Source organism: Podarcis raffonei, chromosome 9, assembly GCF_027172205.1.
Source record: "Podarcis raffonei isolate rPodRaf1 chromosome 9, rPodRaf1.pri, whole genome shotgun sequence".
Classification (NCBI taxonomy): Eukaryota; Metazoa; Chordata; class Lepidosauria; order Squamata; family Lacertidae; genus Podarcis; species Podarcis raffonei.
In genome coordinates this window covers 2,001,936-2,025,700 of record NC_070610.1, presented here as the reverse complement: position 1 = coordinate 2,025,700, position 23,765 = coordinate 2,001,936, and the positions used below count along the sequence as shown (strand labels likewise).

At 40.2% G+C, this 23,765-nt stretch overlaps 1 protein-coding gene across 10 annotated transcripts in view; it reads right to left on the bottom strand.

Moving 5' to 3' along the window:
* SCAPER (S-phase cyclin A associated protein in the ER) overlaps positions 1-23,765 on the bottom strand; it is a 207,210-nt gene that overhangs the window by 128,362 nt on the left and 55,083 nt on the right. For all 10 annotated transcript variants that reach the window (XM_053402648.1, XM_053402647.1, XM_053402649.1 and 7 more), the window contains 6 exons: positions 22,388-22,499; positions 19,557-19,697; positions 14,659-14,814; positions 14,257-14,399; positions 1,434-1,515; positions 488-640 (listed from right to left, as the gene is read on the bottom strand). In XM_053402648.1, coding sequence (XP_053258623.1) covers positions 488-640; positions 1,434-1,515; positions 14,257-14,399; positions 14,659-14,814; positions 19,557-19,697; positions 22,388-22,499 — 787 coding nt within the window. The remainder of the gene's footprint in view (positions 1-487; positions 641-1,433; positions 1,516-14,256; positions 14,400-14,658; positions 14,815-19,556; positions 19,698-22,387; positions 22,500-23,765) is intronic.

The following is a 23,765-nucleotide window of genomic DNA, read 5'->3' as shown; positions in this document are numbered from 1 at the left end:
CTAAGGACCAGCTGAGGTGAAATCGAAACAGGGGACCTTCCTGTCTCACAAAACACTTCTTAGTTTAAGCTACTCTTCTGCAATAGTTTGAGATGTTGCATGGTAATTTATTTAATTCCATTTATTAATTTCTCCCCTCCAAAATATCTCAAAGTGATTTCCCAATAAAAACATCTGCAATAAAACCAATTTCATATAGCAATAAAAAATAGTGGGGTCAATTCAACTAAGGTATACTCCAGAGTAGGTGGACTGAAACTAATGACTCTAACTTAGTCAACCTGCTCATTAATTTCAATGGGTATATTCAGAGTAGGACTGCTATTGGATTCAACCCAATTAAAAACACTTTCAGATGTAAAAACAATTTCAAATCCAATATAAACACAGACTGCGATACCTATCTCCACTCAAAAAGTTTGTTGAAAAAGGAAGGAGCGGATCATGCGCCACAGTCTGCACAAACTCAAGAGAATGATAAGCTCACCAAGACATTGCAGAGTGAGCACTGCTTCTTCCGCTCATACGGTGTAAGTTTAGGGGCGTAGTCCGTATTTGCATGTCTTCCGCTGCTCAGCTCTGCTGCTTTTTCTTTCCTCTGCTCTATCTGCTCCATGTGCCTCCGAACGCTCTCATCATGCTGAGCAAAATCAGAAGTAGTAAACAGTGACATCAAAATGCTCAAAAAGACAGCTAAAGGGCTTGACATCAAATCAGTGTAAAACAATGGCACTACTGGAAATAGCAAGTTAATTTAGAAAATCCTAAACATAAACAAATAGTTTGGGGGAATGGAGATGCAATTTTTCTCAGTGCCACACACCTTCCAATAAATTAACGGTAGAGTTTAGCTTTATTTTAGGTTAGTTTTGGCCTTATTTATTCCATCCTGCCTGTCTCTCCCCACTTTGCAATCCTTTTAAATGTTTCCTGTTAGTCCCACCTTCTAGAGCTCTGTTTGCTGTGATCTGCTTCCCATCCCCATCTTTTGTCTCCATACTGAACCACTGTTGCTTAATGCGACTTAAGTACAGAATCATTATGACGCTTACAACAATGTTCGCAGGCGGACAAATTGGTGTTTGACTATCTTCCAGCAACGCCTATGACTTCCACACGTGGTGGCTGTGCCCAAAAGCCTAGTGTGCCAACACTGGGAAGCAGGTTCTCATGACTCGCTGACCTGTGGACCAAAGACCTTCAAGATTTGACAATAAAGGAAGAACTAACTTTTCACAAGGAGAAGCCAGAGAAGTTTGACCAAAACCAGAAAACCAGAGAGGGAGCTAACATATTTGGAATGTTCTGCAGGCAGCTTTCTTCTGCCACACAACTGCTTTCTTCTACTCGGTCCTGATATCACTTTGCTAAACAAAAAATGCCAGAGATAAAGACAAGAACTCCACAAATAGCAACTAATTTTCAGGCTCTACCTTCAGCTGGATCTTTTTCTGCAGTTCTTCCATAGCTTCCTGCTGAGCTGCTGTCAGAGCAGCTAGCCTCTCTTCTCGATCTCTATGCAAATAAGAGGGTGAAGATAAAAACATTTTAAAAGATACAAAGAATTCACCCCATACCTTGTAATATATAGATATTGATCTCAAAGTGATTTACAATCAAGCAGTGTATAAAGCTAGCTAGCTAGCTAGCTAGCTAGCTAAATAAATAAATAAATAAGAATGCCCACCATTTCCAAATGGAATAAAATGAACTGTGTCCAATGCAGGAGCAGGTGGGGATGAAAGTGGGGCAAAACACACAACTGGGTTAAAAGCTGGCTGCAGCTTTTACTGACACACTTCTAAATAGAAAGCAGCACCCAACTGCATCAGCTACAAGGCAGCAGGTGGCATTAGGCAAAGGCTGACACAGATCAACACCCTTGGCTTCCACCCTTATGCTTCAGGATTTGTTTGGGGGCCTAAAGGACCCAAGGCGCCAAAAGAAATGCCTCCCTTGAGGTTTAAAAGGATGCCTAACCTGCTTACCCTTTCTATGCAGAGTTCCTGGCCACTGTAAATAACACCAGCTGTGACAATGAATATTCCCGGCAGCGGATTACCAGGTCAACCCTCAAGAGCTCAGAAATGGATCCAATAGCTGAGAAAGACTGTTCCTTTTATTGTTTGAGAATTCAAAGACAAAAACCTACTGGACATCTGAAGCTGATGAAAAACACACACGGAAACTTCTGGTTTCAATAAAAAGTAATATATAAACAACAACTTTAGAGAAAACAAGGCTGGCAACATTAACCCCCGCTGTGAGGAAATGCCTTGGAGATGGCTGCAGCGCCTTGAGACAGCCAGGTTGTGTATCCAACAGAAGTGGCCAGAGGAGGGATGACCAATGGGAGGAGCACAGAGAGAAAAAATGCCATGGTGCATCTGCAGGAGCACAAGCGGATGCCTTCCGCTGCCCCAGCTGTCTCTCCCATATCGGTCTCTACAGCCACAGCAGGCGCTGTAACTCTCCAATGGTTTGACTTCAGCCCCAAAGGCACACACCTCCAGCGTTTCCTTTTTTTAAAAAAAAATAATATTTATTAAAATTTCAAAAGAAATTACAAAAGTAATAAAGAGATAGAAAAAAGAAAACAAAAGATACAAAATACAGAGGAAATAAAAACAATTAAAAATAAATCCATCTTTCCATGTCTTGCCTTTCATTTACTTGTTTCCCTGACCTCCTCACACCTCCCTTTTTTGTATTCCAGTTCGAATGGTTAATTCAGCAAATCCTTTCCCTCTTTGTTTTTATCTTAATTCTTTATCTTAACATATTATAACTTTATATTTTCATCTATTAACAATCCATTTTTACATACTCCTTTTTAACATTGTTGCTAAAACCGCTTCATTTCATTCCGACATCATTTTAGCATTCCTTAATTTTACAATGTTTCTGTAGATAATCTTTAAATTTCTTCCAATCTTCTTCCACTGACTCTTCTCCCTGGTCTCGGATTCTGCCAGTCATTTCCGCCAATTCCATATAGTCTATCACTTTCATCTGCCATTCTTCCAAGGTGGGTAGATCTTGTGTCTTCCAGTACTTTGCAATGAGTATTCTTGCTGCTGTTGTAGCGTACATAAAAAAAGTTCTATCCTTCTTTAACACCAATTGGCCGACCATGCCCAGGAGAAAGGCCTCTGGTTTCTTCAAGAAGGTATATTTAAATACCTTTTTCATTTCATTATATATCATCTCCCAGAAAGCCTTAATCCTTGGGCACGTCCACCAAAGGTGAAAGAATGTGCCTTCATTATCTTTACATTTCCAACATTTATTATCGGGCAAATGGTAGATTTTTGCATGCTTGACTGGTGTCATGTACCACCTGTATTATCATTTTCATAATATTCTCTCTTAAGGCATTACATGCCGTAAATTTCATACCTGTGGTCCACAAGTGTTCCCAGTCAGCAAACATAATGTTATGTCCAACATCTTGTGCCCATTTAATCATAGCAGATTTAACCGTTTCATCCTGAGTATTCCATTTCAACAGCAAGTTATACATTCTTGATAGTATCTTAGTTTTGGGGTCTAACAGTTCTGTTTCCAATTTTGATTTTTCCACCTGGAAGCCAATTTTTTTGTCCAGATTGTAAGCCTCCCTTATTTGATAATAATGAAGCCAATCTCGCACTTTATCTTTTAGTTTCTCAAAACTCTGCAATTTCAATTTGTCTCTTTCTTGTTCCAAAATCTCCCAATATTTCGGCCATTTGGCCTCCATATTGAGCTTTTTCTGAGCCTTCGCTTCCATCGGTGATAACCACCTTGGGGTTTTGTTTTCAAGTAAATCTTTATATCTTATCCAGACATTAAACAATGCTTTCCTGACAATATGGTTTTTAAATGCTTTATGTGCTTTAACCTTGTCATACCACAGATATGCATGCCACCCAAAAACGTTATTAAAGCCTTCTAAATCCAAAATGTCTGTGTTCTCAAGAAGCAGCCATTCTTTCAGCCAGCAAAATGCTGCTGATTCATAATAGAGTTTAAGGTCTGGCAGGGCAAATCCACCTCTTTCCTTTACATCGGTTAGTATTTTAAATTTTATTCTGGGCTTCTTGCCCTGCCAGACAAATCTAGAAATGTCTCTCTGCCACTTCTTGAAACAGTCCATTTTGTCCAAAATTTGCAATGATTGAAACAAAAATAACATTCTTGGCAATACATTCATCTTTATAACAGCAATTCGACCTAGCAAGGAAAGCTTCAGATTTGACCATATTTCTAGATCCTTTTTCACTTCTGACCAACATTTCTCATAATTATCTTTAAATAAATTTAAGTTCTTAGCAGTCATATTAACCCCCAGGTATTTTACTTTCTTAACCAGTGTTAAACCCGTCTCCTTCTGAAACCTCTCTTTCTCAATCGGTGTTAAATTTTTTTCAAGAACCTTAGTTTTTAACTTGTTCAACTTAAATCCTGCCACTTGACCAAATTCTTGAATCAGTTCCAATACTCTTTTAGTACTAGATTCTGGCTCCTGTAGTGTCAGTACTAAGTCATCTGCAAAAGCTTTCAATTTGTACTGTTTGGCTCCGACCTGTATACCTTTAATCAAATGGTCCCTTCTAATCATATTTAGCAAAACCTCCAGGACCAAAATAAAGAGCAATCGGGAAATTGGGCAGCCTTGTCGTGTCCCTTTCTCTATCTTAAATTCCTCTGTCACCACATTGTTAACAATTAGTTTAGCCTTTTGTTCTGAGTAAATTGCACCTATACCATTTTCAAAGCCTTGACCAACCCCCATCCCCTGAAGATTTTTCTTCATAAAACTCCAAGAGATATTATCAAAAGCTTTCTCCGCATCTACAAATATTAAGACTGCTTTAGTATTAATATTCACTTGCAGTTTTTCCAAAATGTTAATTATATTTCTTGTGTTATCAGACAAGTGTCTGCCCGGGAGAAAGCCAGCTTGGTCTTTATGTATCTCCTCCACTAATACTTTTTTAAAATCTTTTAGCCAAAATATCTGCAAAAATTTTGTAATCCACATTAAGCAGGGATATGGGACAGTAGTTCTTAAGTTGTGTCTTTTCAGACTCAGTTTTCGGTATAAGTGTAATATAGGCTTCCTTCCATGACTCTGGCGCTTTTCCCCCCTCCAAAATTTCATTACAAACCTCCTTTAGTGGTTGAATTATCCAATCTTTCAAGGATCTATAGTATTTTGAGGTTAAACCATCCGGCCCTGGAGATTTGCCCAACTGCATATTCTGGATGGCACCTTCTACCTCCTGTTCTGTTATTTTATAGTTCAACATTGACTTGTTTTCTTGAGAGATTTTTTGTAGTCCATTTGTTTTTAAGAATTGGTCTATATCAATCTCTTTCTGTGGCCCTTGTGTATATAACTGTTTAAAGTACCTCTGGAAACATTTTCTAATTTCCACTGGATTCTGTATATTCTTTCCTTCCACTTCCAAATTAGTAATGGTGTTAAGTTTTTGTCTTTTTTTCATTTGCCAAGCTAACAGTTTCCCACATTTATTAGCCGATTCAAATGTCCTTTGTCTCATCTGTTTAATTTTCCATTCTATTTCCTGATTCATCATTTTCATATATTGGACTTGGTATAACTTTATTTCTCTCAGAATCTCTTGTGACTTTGGTTTCGCTCTCAGTTTCTTCTCACCCTCTTTTATTTTCTCCAAAATTTTGTCTTTTTTCTCATTTTGAGTTCTCTTCTTTATTGCATTCTGTTGAATTAGAAACCCCCTCATAACCGCTTTGCTTGCGTCCCAGATTACTCTTTTTTCAATGGTAGTGTTCATATTTATCTCAAAATAGTCTCTCAAGGTTTTTTGGGCCTTCTTGGTAACCTCTTCGTCTCTAAACAAGGTGTCATTCATCCTCCATCTGAAGGAACCAGTTGGTGTTAGTTTCATCTCCATTTTCACAGCATTATGGTCGGAGCAAGTTTTAGGGCAAATTTCTACTTTTCGAATCTTAGGAGCCAGTCCTCTAGTTATCCAGATTTGGTCAATTCTTGTCCATGTCATTTTGGCTTCAGAGAAGAAAGTTCCCTCTCTACCCAAGGGATTCTTTGTTCTCCAAATGTCAATTAAGTCCATATTGTCAGTCATCTCAAAAAACGTTTTTGGTAGTCTGCCATCCTTGGTGACTACCTGTCTCTGTGCCTTGTCCATATTTGTAGATACCACTCCATTCATATCTCCCATCATGATAATGTTGTAATCCATATAGTCCAGCAATGTCTCATGCAACTTTTAAAAAAATTCAGATTTCCCCTCATTTGGTGCATAAACTCCTACTATCAAAAATTTCTCTCCTTGTGTTTGAATTTCAATTGCCACGAATCTTCCTTAGTCATCTTTAAAAATAAATTTCGGTGATAGGCTCTCTTTTGCATAAATCACTACTCCTCTTTTTTTAACCTTATCCAATGAAATAAACTCTTGACCCAATCTTTTATTGATCAATACTTTCCTATGTAGCCTTACCACATGTGTTTCCTGTAAACAAATCAAGTCCAATTGTTCCTTTTTCAATAAATGAAAGACTTTTTTCCTTTTCTCTGGGGAGTTAAAACCATTAATATTCCAACTTAATAGTTGCAGAGCCATGGCGTGGTTACTTTAATTTTCCTCCAACTGCACCCAGTAATTGTTCTTGTTCTGTCGGTGGTATCACTTTCTCTGAGTTATCCAATCCAAAAGATAGTGATGCTATGTCTAGTATCCCTGGTTTTAATGTTCTTGGCTCTTCTTCAGATTCTTTCTGTAGGTCTTCTCCGTAATCTTTCAAAAATCTTTCTTTATCATCCACTGATCTTATTTTTAACTTTCTTCCTTTGAAGGTAAAAGATAGGCCTTGGGGGAATTCCCACCTGAAAACAATTCTATTACTTCTGAACAAGGTCACCAGATCTCCGTAGTTAGACCTAAGATCCAGAAGATATTTCGGGATGTCTTTAAATATCTCCACTCTTGATTGATGTATTTCCAAGGTCTTGTGAAAATGCAGACTCAATATTTTGTCTCTCTCCTCTTTTGTTCGGAGGGTAATCAAACAGTCTCTCACCCTGTTCTTTCTCCCCCCTCTTCCAAGCCTGAAAGCACTTACTATTTTGAAATCTTGCTTATCTGAATCTAGGTTCCAAAAGTCTGCAAATTCCTGCATAACAAAGTCACTTAGGTTATCTTTCTCAAGTTCAGGTACAGCCCTGATCCTTAAATTTGTCTGTCTTTCCTTCAGTTCAATCATGGACAACATCGACCTGTGGTCCTCAAGTTGCCTGCATATCGGTGGTATCTTTTCCTCTACGGCCAGTGCTTTTTCCTTTGCTTCTTCAGCTGTCTTTCGGGTCAAAGTAGATTCCTGCAGCAATTTCTCAATAGATTCTGTGTTAGAGTACACCTTCTGTCCCAAATTATTAATGCTTGTAGTATTTTGGTCAATTTTAGTTGTTGCTTCAGCTACTTGTTTACTTAATTTTCCCAAAGATTCATTAATTTTACTTAATGCCGAAGCTAAAACATCTTCAGATGCCATTCCTTTTGACCCAACTTGAACAAATGCTGCCCCTGGTGGTGCAGAAGGGCCAGATGCTGATGCTCTTCGCTGCTGCCGAATTTTACCAGATCTTGTTGTTTTTTCCTGAAGCGAGTCTGCCATAACACTTTATCTGAGACTCAAGGTCAATCCCACGGCCGGAGTTTGTTTTGCTGTGGAAAATTCCCTTGGCCAGTTTAAAGTGGAAAATTCCCTGGCCAGTTGTAACAATTTCAAAGTTCCTCTAGGGGGACACAGTAACAGTCAATACTTGTTGCATTAAAATAACTTTTCCAAGTCCCCCATTTAACAAAATAAGCAACAGTTTCAATTTCAGTTAATTTACAATTCCTTAAAGTCCGGAGAAACCAGTCAGAATCAAAGTATCTCTCTTGCAGAGTTAACTGTCAAAAAGTTACATTGTCCATAAACAGCACGATTCACAGTACGGCAATCTTATTGTCCATTGACAGCCCGTTCCCAGGCATTAAGTGGTGGTCTTTGTTTCCTTTCCTCTCTTTTTGCAGGCAAAAATACTTCTCCCTTTTCCCTCCCCTCTCCTGCAGCTCAGGGAGGGAGATCTCTTGTATTGATGTTAGGATTTAAGTCCTTTTAAAGCGATTTTCCAGGTCTTAGCTTAGATGATCTTTGCTTTGATCTGTTTACAAGAAACGGAAGGCGGACTTCCTGTTTAAACCTTCCCGCTTCGGTGCCAAATTAATGCTTTTTTCTTCCCTTGTTTTCAAATCTTTGAGTTTAACCTACTCACGGGTAGTTGTTTTGATAGCCGAATTGTCACAGGAAAAAAGTCAGCGCTCTCCGACAACAGCTGTGCGGCTTCACTCCACAGAAGAAGCAATTGACTCTCAGCACCGCGCCGCTCACCCCGTTTCGCTCCGGAGCCGGGTTCCTTTGCAAATTGGGGGGGCGCTGAAGGTGCCCGCCGAGTCCCACGGTCACAGGCTTCACCCGCCTGTGGTTTTTTAAAGGGTCCCCGCTTCGCCGTAGCGGCAAGACCCGATTTCCGCGGAGCTAACCCCCCCCAAAGTTAGAGGGAATCTCAGCGTTTCCTGAGACAGACGGATGCCAACAACAACTATAGAGCACCTACATTGACCTCACAAACATTTATTGGTGTTGTTGCATGAATTGAATTGATGGGACTAGTTTTCTTCAACTTCTTTGACATCTAAAATGTTCAGAAACCTTCCTGATAACCAATTCAATTTATGTTGTAGGCAGGGGGAATCCAAGCTGGCAGGTTGACAGACAAGACTCCTTCCACAACAATGCCTTAATTTCCACTATGGATGTGTGAACTCTTCCCTGATATTTCTGCCCCACTGAACAGAGAGGAAGATTGTTTATGACATTTTCTTGCAAAAGCAGATGTGCAAATTTTGCAAGGGCCAGGTTTCCCAAATGATCTGTTCTTATCGCAGCACATGAATGCATTGTGTCCTGTTTGAAGCCCTGTGTGGCTGGGCTGGGCTTATCACAATCTGGGCTGTGCTTATCACCATTCCTTGTCTAATTGATTTACTTAGGGCTGTCCCCACAGACAGCATCTTAAAAAGCAGAGACATCACCTTGCCAACAAAGGTCCGTATAGTAAAAGCTATGGTTCTCCCAGTAGTGATGTATGGAAGGGAGAGCTGGAACATAAAGAAGGCTGATCGCCGAAGAATTGATGCTTTTGAATTATGGTGCTGGAGGAGACTCTTGAGAGTCCCATGGACTGCAAGAAGATCAAACCTTAAGGAAATCTGTTCTTAAGGAAATCAGCCCTGAGTGCTCACTGGAAGGACAGATTGTGAAGCTGAGGCTCCAAGACTTTTTTTATATATATATATATATTATATTTTTATTAGTTTTCAAATACAAAAACAAATTTATACATTCCATACATCTTAATTATATCTTACTTATCTTTTTTGACTTCCCTCAATTTGTCTGCCATTCCTTCCTTTTGTTACCTTTTCCCAATCTTTTCCCAATCTTCTGTAAATCTTTGATCTCGATTCCGAATCCTTCCTGTCATTCTATCCAGTTCTGTATAGTCCATCATTTTAGTTCTCCATTCTTCTATCGTAGGTAATTCCTCCTGTTTCCATTTCTGGGCCATCAATATTCTTGCTGCTGTCACTGCATATAAAAATAACTTCTTTTCTTTCTTATTTATCTATTACCTGTAATGCCTAGTAAAAATGCTTCTGGTTTCTTAACAAATGTATATTTCAACATTTTCTTCAATTCATTATAAATCATTTCCCAAAAGCATTTTACCTTCTTACATTCCCACCACATATGAAAAAAGGTACCTTCTTTTTCTTTACATTTCCATCATTTGTTACTTATCTTATACATTTTTGCTAACTTCACAGGTGTTACATACCATCGGTACATCATTTTCATAACATTTTCTTTTATAACTGTGCATGCAGTGAATCTTAAACCTTCTTTCCAAAGTCTTTCCCAATCCCCCATTTGTATATTATGCCCTATATCTTTGGCCCAGTCAATCATAACTGATTTTACCTCCTCATCCTTCGTACACCATTCCAGTAATATCTTATACATTTTTGCTAATTTCTTATAATCATTATTCAATATTTCTGTCTGAAATTTTGATTCTTTATCAGCAAAACCCCTCTGATTTAAGTCTTTTCTAAACATCTCATTGATTTGAAAATAGTGCAGCCAGTCATTCAAATAGTCCTTAACTTCTTCAAATGGTCTCATTTTACATTTTCCTACACTTTTACACATTAACTTTTCATATGTCACCCAGCCCCGTCATATTGACTTTCTTCACACTTATCGCCTCCAACGGCGACAACCAATATGGAGTTTTTTGTTCCAACAAGTTTTTATATCTTTCCCACACTTCAATCAAAGACCTTCTTATAATATGATTTTCAAAACCTTTATGTACTCGTCTCTTGTCATACCACAAATACGCGTGCCACCCGAATCTATTATCAAAACCTTCAAGATCTAACACATCCGTGTCTTCTAATTTCATCCATTCCTTCAACCAACAGAGGCAAGATGCTTCGTAATACAGTTTCAAGTCTGGCAGGGCGAAGCCTCCTCTTTCTTTTGCGTCCATCAATATCTTAAATTTTATTCTTGGCTTCTTACCCTGCCAGATATACCTTAAAATTTCTTGTTGCCAATTTTTAAAAATTGCTGCCCCTTTGATTACTGGAACTGTTTGAAACAAGAATAACATCTTCGGTAGCACATTCATTTTTATCGTTGCAATTCTTCCCCAAAATGACAATTTCATTCTTCCCCACACCTCTAAGTCCCTTTTGATCTTATTCCATGTTGGAATATAATTATTCTGAAACAAGTCAATACTCCTGGGGGTTAACCAAACTCCTAAATTTTTAACTTTCTTTACTACTTCTATTTCAGTTCACTGCTGTAATCTGTTTACATTCTCCGAATCAATATTTTTAGTAATTGCTTTAGTTTTTTTCTTATTCAGAATGAATCCTGCCAACTGACCAAACTGGTCCATTTCTTTCAGCACTTCTGTTACCGTATTCATGGGGTCTTCCAAAGTTAATACTAAGTCATCCGCAAAGGCCTTAAATTCTTTTCTACCCACCGTTACCCCTTTTATCTGATCATTACTTCTGATTGCCCTTAAAAACACTTCCAGGACCGTGATAAATAACAGAGGTGATAGAGGACACCCTTGTCTTGTTCCCTTAGTTATCTTTATATTTTCCGTCGTCACATTATTAACTATTAATTTAGCTCTTTGATCCATATATATAGCCTTAATACCATTTAAAAACGATTGTCCCACTTCCAACATTTCAAAATTCTTTAACATAAATTCCCAAGAAATATTATCAAAGGCCTTCTCTGCATCCACAAATATTAACATCGCTTGTTTGTCATTCTTAGCATTCAGGTATTCCAAAATATTAATTATGTTTCTAATATTGTCTTTCATTTGTCTACCTGGCAGGAAACCCGCCTGATCTTTATGTATTAATTCCTTCAATACTTTTTTAACCTGTTTGCTAGTATGTTTGCAAATAATTTATAATCATTGTTCAAAAGCGAGATCGGCCTAAAATTTTTAACCTGATTTAGATCAGAGTCTTGCTTGGGTATCAAAGTGATGTATGCTTCTTTCCAAGTTTCTGGTATTTCCCTGTTTAGTAAAATGTTGTTCATAACTTCTTTTAATGGGACAAGTAGGATGTCCTTCAATTCTTTATGATATCTTGCACTTAGTCTTGCACTAATCTCCTCTAATTCTATCTTCTCATTTAATTTTCCTCTTTCTTTTGTCGGGATTTTCTGCACCCCTTTTTCTGTTAAGTATTCCTCTATTTTTTTTATATTGACTTTTTCTTTTCTCTTGTATAATTGTCTGTAAAAGTCCACAAATCCTTTTCTTATCCCTTTCGGATCTTCAATCTTATTATCTCCCACAATTATTCTGTGAATAGTATTTTGCTCTTTCCTTTTTTTTATCTGCCAAGCAAGCAGTTTTCCTGACTTGTTTGCAAATTCAAAGTTCCTTTGTCTCATTCTTTTAATATTCCATTCTACTTCTCTGTTTATTATCATTGCAAATTGTGCTTGTAACGCTTTAATATTCATTTTCGTTTTTTTATCTTCGGGACTAGTAACCAATCTCTTCTCATTCTCCATTATTTGTTTTAAAATTTCTTTTTCCCCCTTTTCTCTTAATTTATTCTTAATTGAATTCTGTTGAATAAAAAGTCCTCTCATTACAGCTTTACTAGCGTCCCAAACTGTGGTTATTTTTGTTCCTTGATTCATATTATTTAGAAAGTAGTCCTTCAAGCACTTTTGTGCCTCCTCTACAACTTTTTGATCCTCAAAGAGAGTCTCGTTTAGTCTCCATCGGAAAGATTTTTCTTCATATCCTTTCAAGATGCACTTTATTGGATTATGATCCGATAGTACCTTAGGTTGAATTTCGATCTTTAATATTCTTGTTGTAAGCTCATTAGTTATCCAGATCTCATCGATTCTTGACATTGATTGATTTGCTTCTGACGGATACGTGAATTGTTTTTCTAATGGGTGTTTCAATCTCCAAATATCTATTAAATTGCAGTTCTCTACCATTGAAAAGCATGTCTTTGGTAATTTCCCTTCTTTGGATTTACCTGTAGCTCTTAGTCTATCCATGTCCAATGACACAACTGCGTTCATGTCACCCATTATTATAATCTTTTGGTCCATATATTCAAATAAATTTTCCTCTAATTCTTTGAAAAAGTCCATTCTATTTTCATTTGGTGCATATACTCCGACAATTATTAATTTTTCACCTTGCCACTTAACTTGTACTGCCACAATTCTACCCTCATCATCTTTAAAAATTTGTTGAGCTTCTAATTTGTTTTTAATATATAATATCACTCCTCTCTTTTTAATTTTGTCCGATGAAATAAATTCATTTCCTAATTTTTTGTTTATTAAGATTTTCCTGTGTTTTCTCGTCACATGTGTTTCTTGTAGGCTCCAAGACTTTGGCCACCTCAGGAGAAGAGAAGACTCCCTGGAAAAGACCCTGATGTTGGGAAAGATGGAAGGCACAAGGAGAAGGGGACGACAGAGGACGAGATGGTGGGACAGTGTTCTCGAAGCTACCAGCATTCACAAAAGCCCCCTAAAGCAGGGGTGGGTGACCCTTGACCCTTGGAAGATTGTCCACTAAATAATTTCAAATGCCCTCTGCAAGCAACTGGTTAAGACCGCTGGCAAGAGCAACCTGTCCCTCCCACAACTGCCTGTCAGGAGAAGAGAGAAAGAAGGGGGATGCTCCACCCCTGAGACCTTCCCCAAGCATTCAGTACTGCAACCTTTGGTTGCAGGTCTAATATTTTAATCAGGAATGAATATTACATAGACAGAACTTCAATAATGAAGAACAGACACATGAACTAGAACAAAATGCCTGCCACTATTTCTTAGATAATGGGCTCCATAATCTTCTCCTGACAGGTAAAGCATGTTTAAAAGCTAGCAAAATAATGGCCATTATTTGTGTGTGTGAGTGACATATAAAACAACCACTTTCTGACTTCCACCTCTCTAGCCGGATTACTCACAGGGCAGTTTCAAATCAAAACTTAAGGTTACATTGGATAGTTCAGGAAGAGGCTGTGAAAGAAAATTTCAGTTTCTATGTCAACTAGAACCTTCAAAATACCTTCTGGTACATTATGTTCTCTTCTAAAAAATGGGCCACATTCAGATTCTGTAGTAGAGCATGTCCTGACTTTACAGTAGTAATGTTGCAAGTGAAACTCGATTCTAGGTCAGAATGTTAATAGCTAGCTTTGTCAAAGCTGAAGCGTATCACTTATTTGGGCAATCTGATACTGATGGCAAAACTTCCGGTCAACCTGTGTGAGAGACAGCATCCACATAATGTCAGAAACATGGCTGCTCCACAAATGATGTTTTGCTTAGATGGAGGGAGAAAGGGGTGGTCATGGCCACTCTTGGATTTGGCCCCTTCTGCTGCTGGCTTTGCACCTCACCACTGACGGCGTGCTGCCCTGACACGGCCCTGAGGAGATGCAACCTCTTGACAGAAAAAAAGGTTGACCACCTTAACAAAAACCCTAAAGAACCTGTCTTTTACCAAGACCCATAAAAAGTGCTGAGGATAGCAGAGTTTAAGAGAATCAAGGTTGCTACCTGGCCCTTTCACGAGCTGCATCTTCCCGGGCTCTCTCCTTCTCCTGCCGCTGCAGTTCAATCCGAGCTTCCTGCTCTTTTCTTTTCGTTAGCAACTCTTCAACCCGGGCTTGGCGTTCTGCTTCCAAAGCCCTTTTACGTTCCTGGAGAGCAAGCATCTCAGGTTAAAAATCTCAGAACATGAGCACAAGAAGCAAGCAGCTTTTAATAGGCCCATTTTCAAAAACTTCTGGATGAGCGCAGGGACAGATAGTTCAGCCCAGGGGGGCAGAACTGCGGCCCTATTTTTATGCACTGTTATACTGCTTGAAAGTATCACACCAGTAAAACAAATGAAACTGCTAAAAGCAATTTTATACTGACTCTGTTATTACTGGTTGCATTTGTAAAGTCCAGCAATACCTGCACAGCTTCATCACGTGCTTGTTTCTCCTCCTGCCTTCGCTGACGCTCTTCCTGCAACTCGTTCAGCCTTTGCTCATACTCTTTTAGCTTAGACAAAACATCATGGCGCTTATTCTGGGCTTCTAATGTGTTTATAAATGCTATCTCATTTACCTGCAATTAAAGCAAAGTTTGAATATGAGTGATAAAGAAGTCTTTAAAAATTGGGTAAGAGCAGTATATAAAACATCATAAAGACTCTGGACAATTAACAGCAACCAGAAACCTGAAACCAAATCACTCCTTCCTGTTGAAGGTTGTGGCCCAGGGTGAGAGAGGAAAGTACTGGAAAGAAACCACTGGCTGAGCAGGTTGGCTTCTTAGAACCCAGTCTCGGCTTCCTTGAGGAAGGACTTATGGCAAGAGATGTGTTGCACCTCATAGCAGTTGGCAAAAATGTGTTTGCTAAGAGTCTCGCAAAACTGATCAGGAAAGCTTTATACTAAATCCTGAGGGAGATGGAGACAATATTAGAGAGGACAAAGGAACAACTGCTACTGGGAATAATAGCCTCACTGAGGCACAGGAAACTGACGTGGTGCTCCATAAACCTGCTAACTGACTTTCCTAACCTGTCTTTCCTAACCTTGCCTGGAGATGACAGAGATTGGACTTGGGACCTTCTGCATGCAAAGCATGTGCTCTACCAGACCCTATGGCCCTTCCCCTACAGAGCACTCTGCTCCTTAGCTGCCTAGGATCCTTTACTAATCATCAGCCTGCCCAAAAGAACTACTCTTGTCTCTTGGATCTGGCAGTCATCTTGTTTTATGATAGGCTCCCACAGTAGCCATTTTCTGACTGATGCCCACTGCACTTTCTCAAAATTCCAAATGTGCCCACTGGCCAAAAAGGTTAGACAGCCCTGGTTTTGAGGATATCAGCACCTGAGAAATTCCACCAGTAATTTGATGATCTGCATCCAACCCAACTGAACCAGTTTACACAACCAGTTCACTTTCTGGTATGACTTTGCAAGGGCCATATTAAAACCAACCAACCAACCAACCAACCAAGAAAATGGTTAAGCACTACAATACATGCTGCAAAAAAAGGTCACTGTTTCCAAATCTGACTTTTAACATTATTAGCAATAGTTTGATGTTTTCAAATAAACACTTTCCATGTTGCTGACTAATTTCTCTAACTCAGAATTTCAGAAGCCTCAACTGATGCGTCGGCAGCCATTTCAGATATTTTAAACTTTGGGAACAGGCCTGGTGCGTGAGCTGGGAAAGCCTCCAACTCTTGGAACAGTCAAAGAGAATAATGAGGTTATGTGACTCTAATTTGGCAAGCAACAGCAAAAGATTAATTAAATTGCTTACAAGGAGTTCTGATCAGCTCTACAAATATAAGGAAAGCCATCATTTCCCTAATGCCAAGTTATCTGAGTCAGTTTTGAAGTGGGTTTAAGCTGTAAGATGTTTATATACAGAAGTTCCTATGTGTGTTGTAAGTCTAGGGTGTGTTGTCCTTTTTCTGCTATGTGCCCTTTCCTGATAAGTTTCCAATAAGCAAACTTCCTCCTTGTGCTCACCCTGACGCCAGAGAGATATAGCCCCATATAGCGTGCCCTGACATATGAGTTGTGCTCCTCTTGCATGAAGTTTAAATGCTGCTGGTGGTAAGCTGTGCTTGCTTGTTAAGCAGCACAATATCCTCTGCTCTGTTGTGGCAACATGGGCAGGGTGGTCGTCCTCATAAGGCAAGCTTATTTTAACTGGGTGAGATGCCCCCAGTAGGGCTCCCTCCTCCTTGCCACTGTCTCCACTGCAAATTAGAAACTTCTAAACCAAACCTGGATCACTGCACAAAAGTAGGTGCATCCACCTAAATTCTGCCCAAAGTAGACCCATCAAAATTAATGGACCTAAATAAGCCATGTCCTTTAATTTCAACAGGCCTTCTCTGAATAGGAAGCAGCAATGTATCTGAATACAAGTTGCTATAAACCACAGGAGGGGAGAGGGCTCTTGTGCTCGGATCCTGCTTCCTGGTTTCCCAGACACCAGATTCTGCGGGTACAGAATGCTGCAGCGAGGCTCCTCAAGGGGTCCCTGCCATGGGAGCATATTTACCCAGTGCTTTACCAGTTGCACTGGCTCCCGGTGGAGTATCGGGTCAGGTTTAAGGTGCTGGTTTTGACCTTTAAAGCCCTTTGTGGCTTAGGGCCCTCGTACTTACGGGACCGCCTCTCCTGGTATGCCCCTCGGATGACCTTAAGGTCCATGAATAATAATAGTTTAGAGGTCCTGGGCCCTAAGGAAATTAGATTATCCTCCACCAGGGCCAGGCCTTCTCAGTGATGGCTCCGACCTGGTGGAATGCTCTGTCCCATGAGACCAGGGCCCTGCAGGATTTAACCTCCTTCCGCAGGGCCTGTAAGACAGAACTATTCTGCCTGGTTTTCAATTTGAACCTGGCCCGATCTTTTGTTCCACTTCCTTCCCTCCCCCTCCCCTTTTTGTGAAGATTGCCTGCTCTGGGATCCCACAGCTGGTTCTCCCCTGGTCTCCTCGCTGGCCCAAGTGGGACTAATTTAGCCAGCTAGCCCTGGCAATTATCTAATGTTTATTGGATGGATTTCCCCCCTAAATTGATTTTTGATTTTATGGTTATTTATGCTTTATACCGTATTTTATGCTTTTTTTTTTTTTGAGCATCAATTAAGTGTTTTAAATTTGTTGTTAGCCGCCCTCAGCCTGGTTTCCTGAACCGGGAAGGGCGGGGTATAAATAAAAAAATATTATTATTATTGTTATAAAATTACTGCAGTGAAAACATTACAGCACCATTGCATCTCTTTTACTGTGTGTGCACGCACGCACGCACGCATATGAAAGACCTTTGTCTACAGGGATACTAAATGAAGAAACAAAAGACAGGTTTCTGCTTTGTTTACTGAGAGGACCACATTTACAGAATGGATTTTGCAGCTCAGTGAGCAGCCATCAATGCGAATTTAAGAGACAAAATAGGTGGCAGCAGAAGTCCTAGCTTTCTTCCTCTACTTCCTCTCAACTAGTAATTCTGACCCAATTAATCTTGATCTTCAAGAGCAAAGGGACAACAGATATTGCACAGCTTAGCATATGCAACACTTTTCACACATCTGTTTAGCTGAGAATTACATTACATTATTTAGTTAATTTGATTACAGAAGTCACATAGGCTTAATGAAGCAAGGATGAAGGCAAATCCAGTTAGAATTCCATTCTCAACTAAGAGATGGAAACAGCTGCTACGCTAACAGAAGAAGCCAAAGGTGCTTTTCCTTGGAGCTTCAACCACAAGGGCTCTCTCCAAAGATCACACAGAGCAGCCGACTCCAACCTATTCCTCGCAAGATAGTTTGGGCCTGTGTTGGCTGGGGCTGATGGAAAGTGCAGGCCAACACATCTAAGGGATAGCAGGTTGGGGAAGGCTGACATGTGGGATTCATTACTTGTACTCTTGAACAGGCTGTTGGCCTTGATTGACAACATAGCAAACTCATATGCATAAAGTACTGCCACTGCCATCACCAAAGTAACCAAAGAACGAGTTTACACCAGAGATTCCCAAACTTATTTGGCCTACTGCTCCCTTTTCAGGGGGGGAAATTACTTGACACCCCCCCGAACATCTACCTTCTTTAAGCGAACCCTCTGATCCGCCCAGGGATGGAGCCGGTGTTGCAGCTGCCTGCCCTTGACTAAATAGGCAGGCAAGCTGCAATCCACTTCCTGGGCATGGATGAAGCTGAAAAGGGTTCACCAAGCCTGGGAAAACCCCTTGCCTCCAGCATGACTGCTGGATCCGGGGGGTGTGTGTGTGTGTGTGTCATCACCATCTCACAACGGCACCCGACCTGGCAGTAAGTATCTTCAAACAACAGATGAAATGTGTACAAACAGTTTTTCAATTTCTTATTCTCTTCTTTCTTTATGCCTCCATTGCCACCTAATTTTTATTCAATGCCCCCTTCATTGCACCCAAGGCTACTACTGCCCCCCTGGATCGTTGCAGCACCCCCAGGGGGCGGTATTGCCCACTTTGGGAAACAGTGGTTTATACAATTACAATGCTTCATAATTGTCCATCTGCCATGACACAGCATCAATTTGCAGTTACTAGCCAAGCAAACCAAGTAACCGTTGGGCTGTATCCAAACATTCTGCTGCTCCAACAGAACTACTCCTTCCATCAGAGGAAGGGAACCTTTGGTATTTAATTGTCCTTGAACTTTCTATGGAAATGCTCAAGATGATTAACAACAAAAATATGCAACAAAACAAGTGGTCAAGTAAGCAACAGACCAATGGATGAGCACCAGCCCACAAGAAACTGAGGCAAGGGAGGGGAGGAAGAGTCCTGTTTTATCTCCATGCTAATTACAATGCCTAAGGCAGGGTTGGGGAATCTGTGACTCTTCTGAGGCTGTTGGGCCACACCGCCCAGCAGTCCCAGCCAGCATGGCAATTGGTCTGGGTTAACAGGAGTCAGCATGCAACAACGTCAGCGGGGTCTCAGATTCCCCAGCCCTGGTTTAAGGGCTCCCACATGGACAGCGGATGTTCTGGAACTGAGAGACAGAAATAGGGCTAAAGAAAACTAAGTCCTCCTCAGAATAGACCCACTGAAATGAATGGACCTAAGTTAGCTATGCCATTAATTTCAATGGGTTTGTCTGAGTAGGACATAGTTGGATACACCATTCAAAAGCTCTGATATTTTCTCTTCCACCAGGCCATTCACAATCTTAAGAGAAATGTAAATATTGAGCAGAATCCAGAATGAAGTTCTCTCCTGTGCAAGAGCCACTGAAATGAACAGGAGCTCCCCAAAAGCTTCCCCAAATTCATGAGGCTCACCTTGGCTTCTTCCTCTTGTGCTTTTTTCACTATTGCTTGCAACTGCACTTCACGCTTAAATTCAGCATGGAGTAATTTTTCCTCCATCATCCTCCGCCTCTGATCTAGCAATTCTTCCTTCCACTTTCGCACATCTTTTTCCTACATAAATAGTAAGTAAAGCAACAGATCCCTTGATATCTTTTGACTACATTAACAACATACACACAATGATTCAGTTCACACATCACAGTAAATCATAGTTAATGGTTTTATTAGAGGTTTTAAAGCAGAGGTTGGGGGGCCATCTGTCATGCATTACAGGGGAGGGGGTTGGACTAGAGCAGTGTTCCCCAACCTTGGGCCTCCAGCTGTTTTTGGACTACAATTCCCATCATCCTTGACCACTGGTCTTGCTAGCGAGGGATGATGGGAGTTGTAGTCCAAAAACAGCTGGAGGCCCAAGGTTGGGGAACACTGGACTAGAGGACCTTTGGGTTCTATGGTTCTATACTGTGAATGGGTCATTCTGGGCTGTTTGTTTCCTATATCCCTGGCTTAGCAGTACATTCAAACTGAGGATTGAAACCATGATTAGTAAGCCAAAAAGAAGCTTAGGCTACAGAATATAATTTACTGAGAATGAAGAAACCCAGAATCTCAGGTTTGGACATAATGCTAAGTCAGGATCATGGCTTATTTCCTCCCTACATGAGTCAGCAGCAATGAAGTAGACAAGATTTGATTAAGCACAGTAAATCATGATTTATGGTTTACTATAGGTCTATATTGTGTTAAATTCTCAGGATATTTTTATTCCACTTTTCTGCCAACAATTCAATAAATATAACCATTTAAGTGCCATTAGAAATACTGCTTAGAGTAATCTTGGAGCAATGTCAGCCTAACTCAAAACTGAATAGTGAAGATATTGTGAAGTCTTTCAATCAAGGTTAGCATTAATGGCACCAACCATGAGGAATATGGAGTTAAGGAAAGATGTCATAAATCTCATATTTCATGAGTTGGCAATCATTCCAAGTTTAATGCAAGTCAACATTTTAAAAGGTCTAACATAACGCAATACACAGCATGACAAAAGCTCTCACTTCACTTAACGTAAGAGAAGCAAATGAACCTTGAAACCTCAGGTAATATTTACCAGCACCAATCCCATGCTAGGGGAAATATTTGCATAAGACAGACAAAGATCAGGAAAATATAATTTTACAGGATGTCATTGCTTAAGTATCTGAGTAATTTATAGTCTAAATGCTTTAAGGAGGGTTGGAAGAACAGAAACAGACACTGAAGATGGGAGTTGTTTCTAAAGAATAGAAATGCCTCACCAACAGGTCCATTAAAATACTCTTCTAAATCATATTACAGGGGGTAGAAAACTAGCCTCAGGTTTGTCTATCACCTCCTCTCTTTCTGTTGTGTGCTCCAATTCTCCCCTTCCTAGTTTGCACAAAACATAGTTTGCCTAATTTGGACATGAGGGCAAATCATGGCTAGCACAAACCAGGAAGTTAGGGAGAGAATCAGAGCTCCCAAGAGGGGAAGGAAGCATGCGGGTTTGGGGTCTACAAAGTACAGTGTTCTGTACAGTGGTACCTTGGTTCTCAAACGCCTTGGTTCTCAAACGCTGAAAATCTGGAAGTAAGTGTTCCGGTTTTTGAATGTTTTTCGGAAGAGGACATCCAGTGTGGCTGTCAGCTACCGTTTCCGGGGCACCAGCACCAACCAGAACCTGCACTTTGGTTTGTGAACATTTCAGAAGTCAAATGGACTTCCGAAACGGATTACGTTTGGTGCTTTTGTTTGTGCTGTTTATTTGGCATTTTTGTTTTTGAGGCTTATTCGGTTAATTTGTTTTTGTGACTGTGTGGAACCCAGTTCAGCTACTGATTGATTGTGTGACTGCAGAAATGGATATAAACCCCCCATTCAAACAATGACTATCATCAGAGCAGGTAAGAATTTTTTTAAATTTTTATCATCTACCATACTGTCTTATTCATTTTATAGTACATAGTTTATTGCTTTCATTTTATGGATCAGTAGTCTCGTTAGATAGTAAAATTCATGTTAAATTGCTGTTTTAGGAGTTGTCTTCAAAAGTCTGGAACGGATTAATCCACTTTGCATTACTTTCCATGGGAAAGCACACCTTGGTTTTGGAATGCTTTGGTTTTGGACTTCTGGAATGGATTAAGTCTGAGAACCAAGGCACCACTGTACTACTGAAATATTCAGTATGCTTCTGAATACCAATTACTGGGAATCACAAGGAGGGAGGGGCTGTTACCCTCAGGCTCTGCCTAGCTTCTCACAGACATCTGGATGCCGCTGTGAGAACAGAATGCTGGACTATTTAAGGCATTGGTCTGATTCAGCAAGGCAAGAGCCCTAGGAGGACAAACTGGATTACGCCCGCTGTATTCAGAACACCTTCAAGCTGAAAGGACTGGAACAATACACTGAGGTCCTATTCAGAGACACACCCACCTTAGTACATTGTACATGAGCAGACAATAATCACATCCACATAGAAGGGAGGTCAATGATTCCCATCCTCATCACACACTGTTCCCTGAGGGTCCCCTGCAACTCAGGAAAATCTTTTCAGGGAATATATGGGGTTAAAGTGAGAAAGGGCTTCTGAAATCCCCAGTGTAAAACGCTACACATGGACCTTTGAAATCCAACCAGCAGATTTTTGGAGAATGCTCTTCTGAATGTGCATTGACCAGTTGTTCCCAAAGGCATGAGTGTGGCCCAAAGATCTAACAAAAGGTATGATTATGAGTCACAATGGAGCATGAAAAGCTAAACTACAGCAAACTTACCCGTTCCATTAATTTCTGAAGCTTTAGCGTTTTCTCCTCACGCAGTTTCTCTCTCAGCTGTTGCGCTTTCATCTGCTTTTCTTCATGTTTCTTTTTAGATTCTGCTATTGTCCTTTTGAAATAAATATTTGAAAAAGCTAATGGGACAATGAATCAAAACAAAGGTATGTGGGGAAACCTGAAACTTATGTTACCGGGCAACAATTGAAGAAATCCCTCACAAATATCTAGTTCAGGCACTGAACATAATTTTGGAATAGTTTAAGCTATGGCTTATACCCAAGTAAATGCTACTCAGAGTAGGCCCATTTAAATCAATGAGTCCATCAATTTAGCAAGGATTATCATTGAAACAAACCTCAAAACTTTCTATTCACCATGGAAGCACATGGAAGGGCTTTCTTTGAGCCTCGAAAATATATTTGGATCTGAAGAAAGACTCGGGGGTGGACGGGTGGACAGAAAAGCCCTGCTGCATGTGTCCCATGCAGGCCCTTTGGGATCACAACTGAAGTGATTTACCACATGGTCAAGCAACAGCAGGGGTGATGTTCAGGGTGGGAATGTGCAGTGGCAAAAAACCCTCTGGAAATTACCGTATTTTTCCGTGTATAAGACTAGGTTTTTTTCCTTAAAAATAATGTCAAAAATTAGGAGGTGTCTTATACATGGGGCCATCTCCCCCCATTTTATTAAATATGAGTACCCCAAAATAGGGGGGCGTTTTATACATAGGGGCATCTTAAGGATGGAAATATATGGTAATCAAGATTCAACTCTCAAATATGTTAAGCTCTAAGGTACCATTGGACCTTAAGTTCCTGGCCAGCTCTGGTCCATGGGGTCCATGGGGTCACGAAGAGTCGGACACGACTAAACGACTAAACAACAACAACAACAACCATTGGACCTAGTATTCTTTCTGTTCAACTATACATATGATTTAGCTGGGCTTTTTTCCCCAGCCAGAACTCACTGGAACTAAGTTCTGGCTTCTCTCAGATGGGCACCATTGCCATTCTAAGAGAACAAGGGAGGCGTTCGTGTTCAGTTCCAGCACCTCTTTTTCTAGGAAAATAGCACCATGCTTTAATGAGAATGGACCGTAAGGAACGGCTATCACATACGGGGTCTGAAGCAATTAGTGAAGAAATAACAGAGTTTGCCTCAATGGCCAAGTTAGCTCATTATGTTGGGAGTTAAAAATAAATGATAAAGACAAGATAAATTTGGTGGGCTTCTCTGGTGGTGGCAGCAGCACTCTGAGCAGCTCCTCTGCCTGAGACCCAGAAGAAACACTGCCAGTCAGAATAGGGAAGGTTGGGTTAGATAGACAAATAAATAGTATGACTTCGTAAAAGGCAGCTTCCTATGCTCT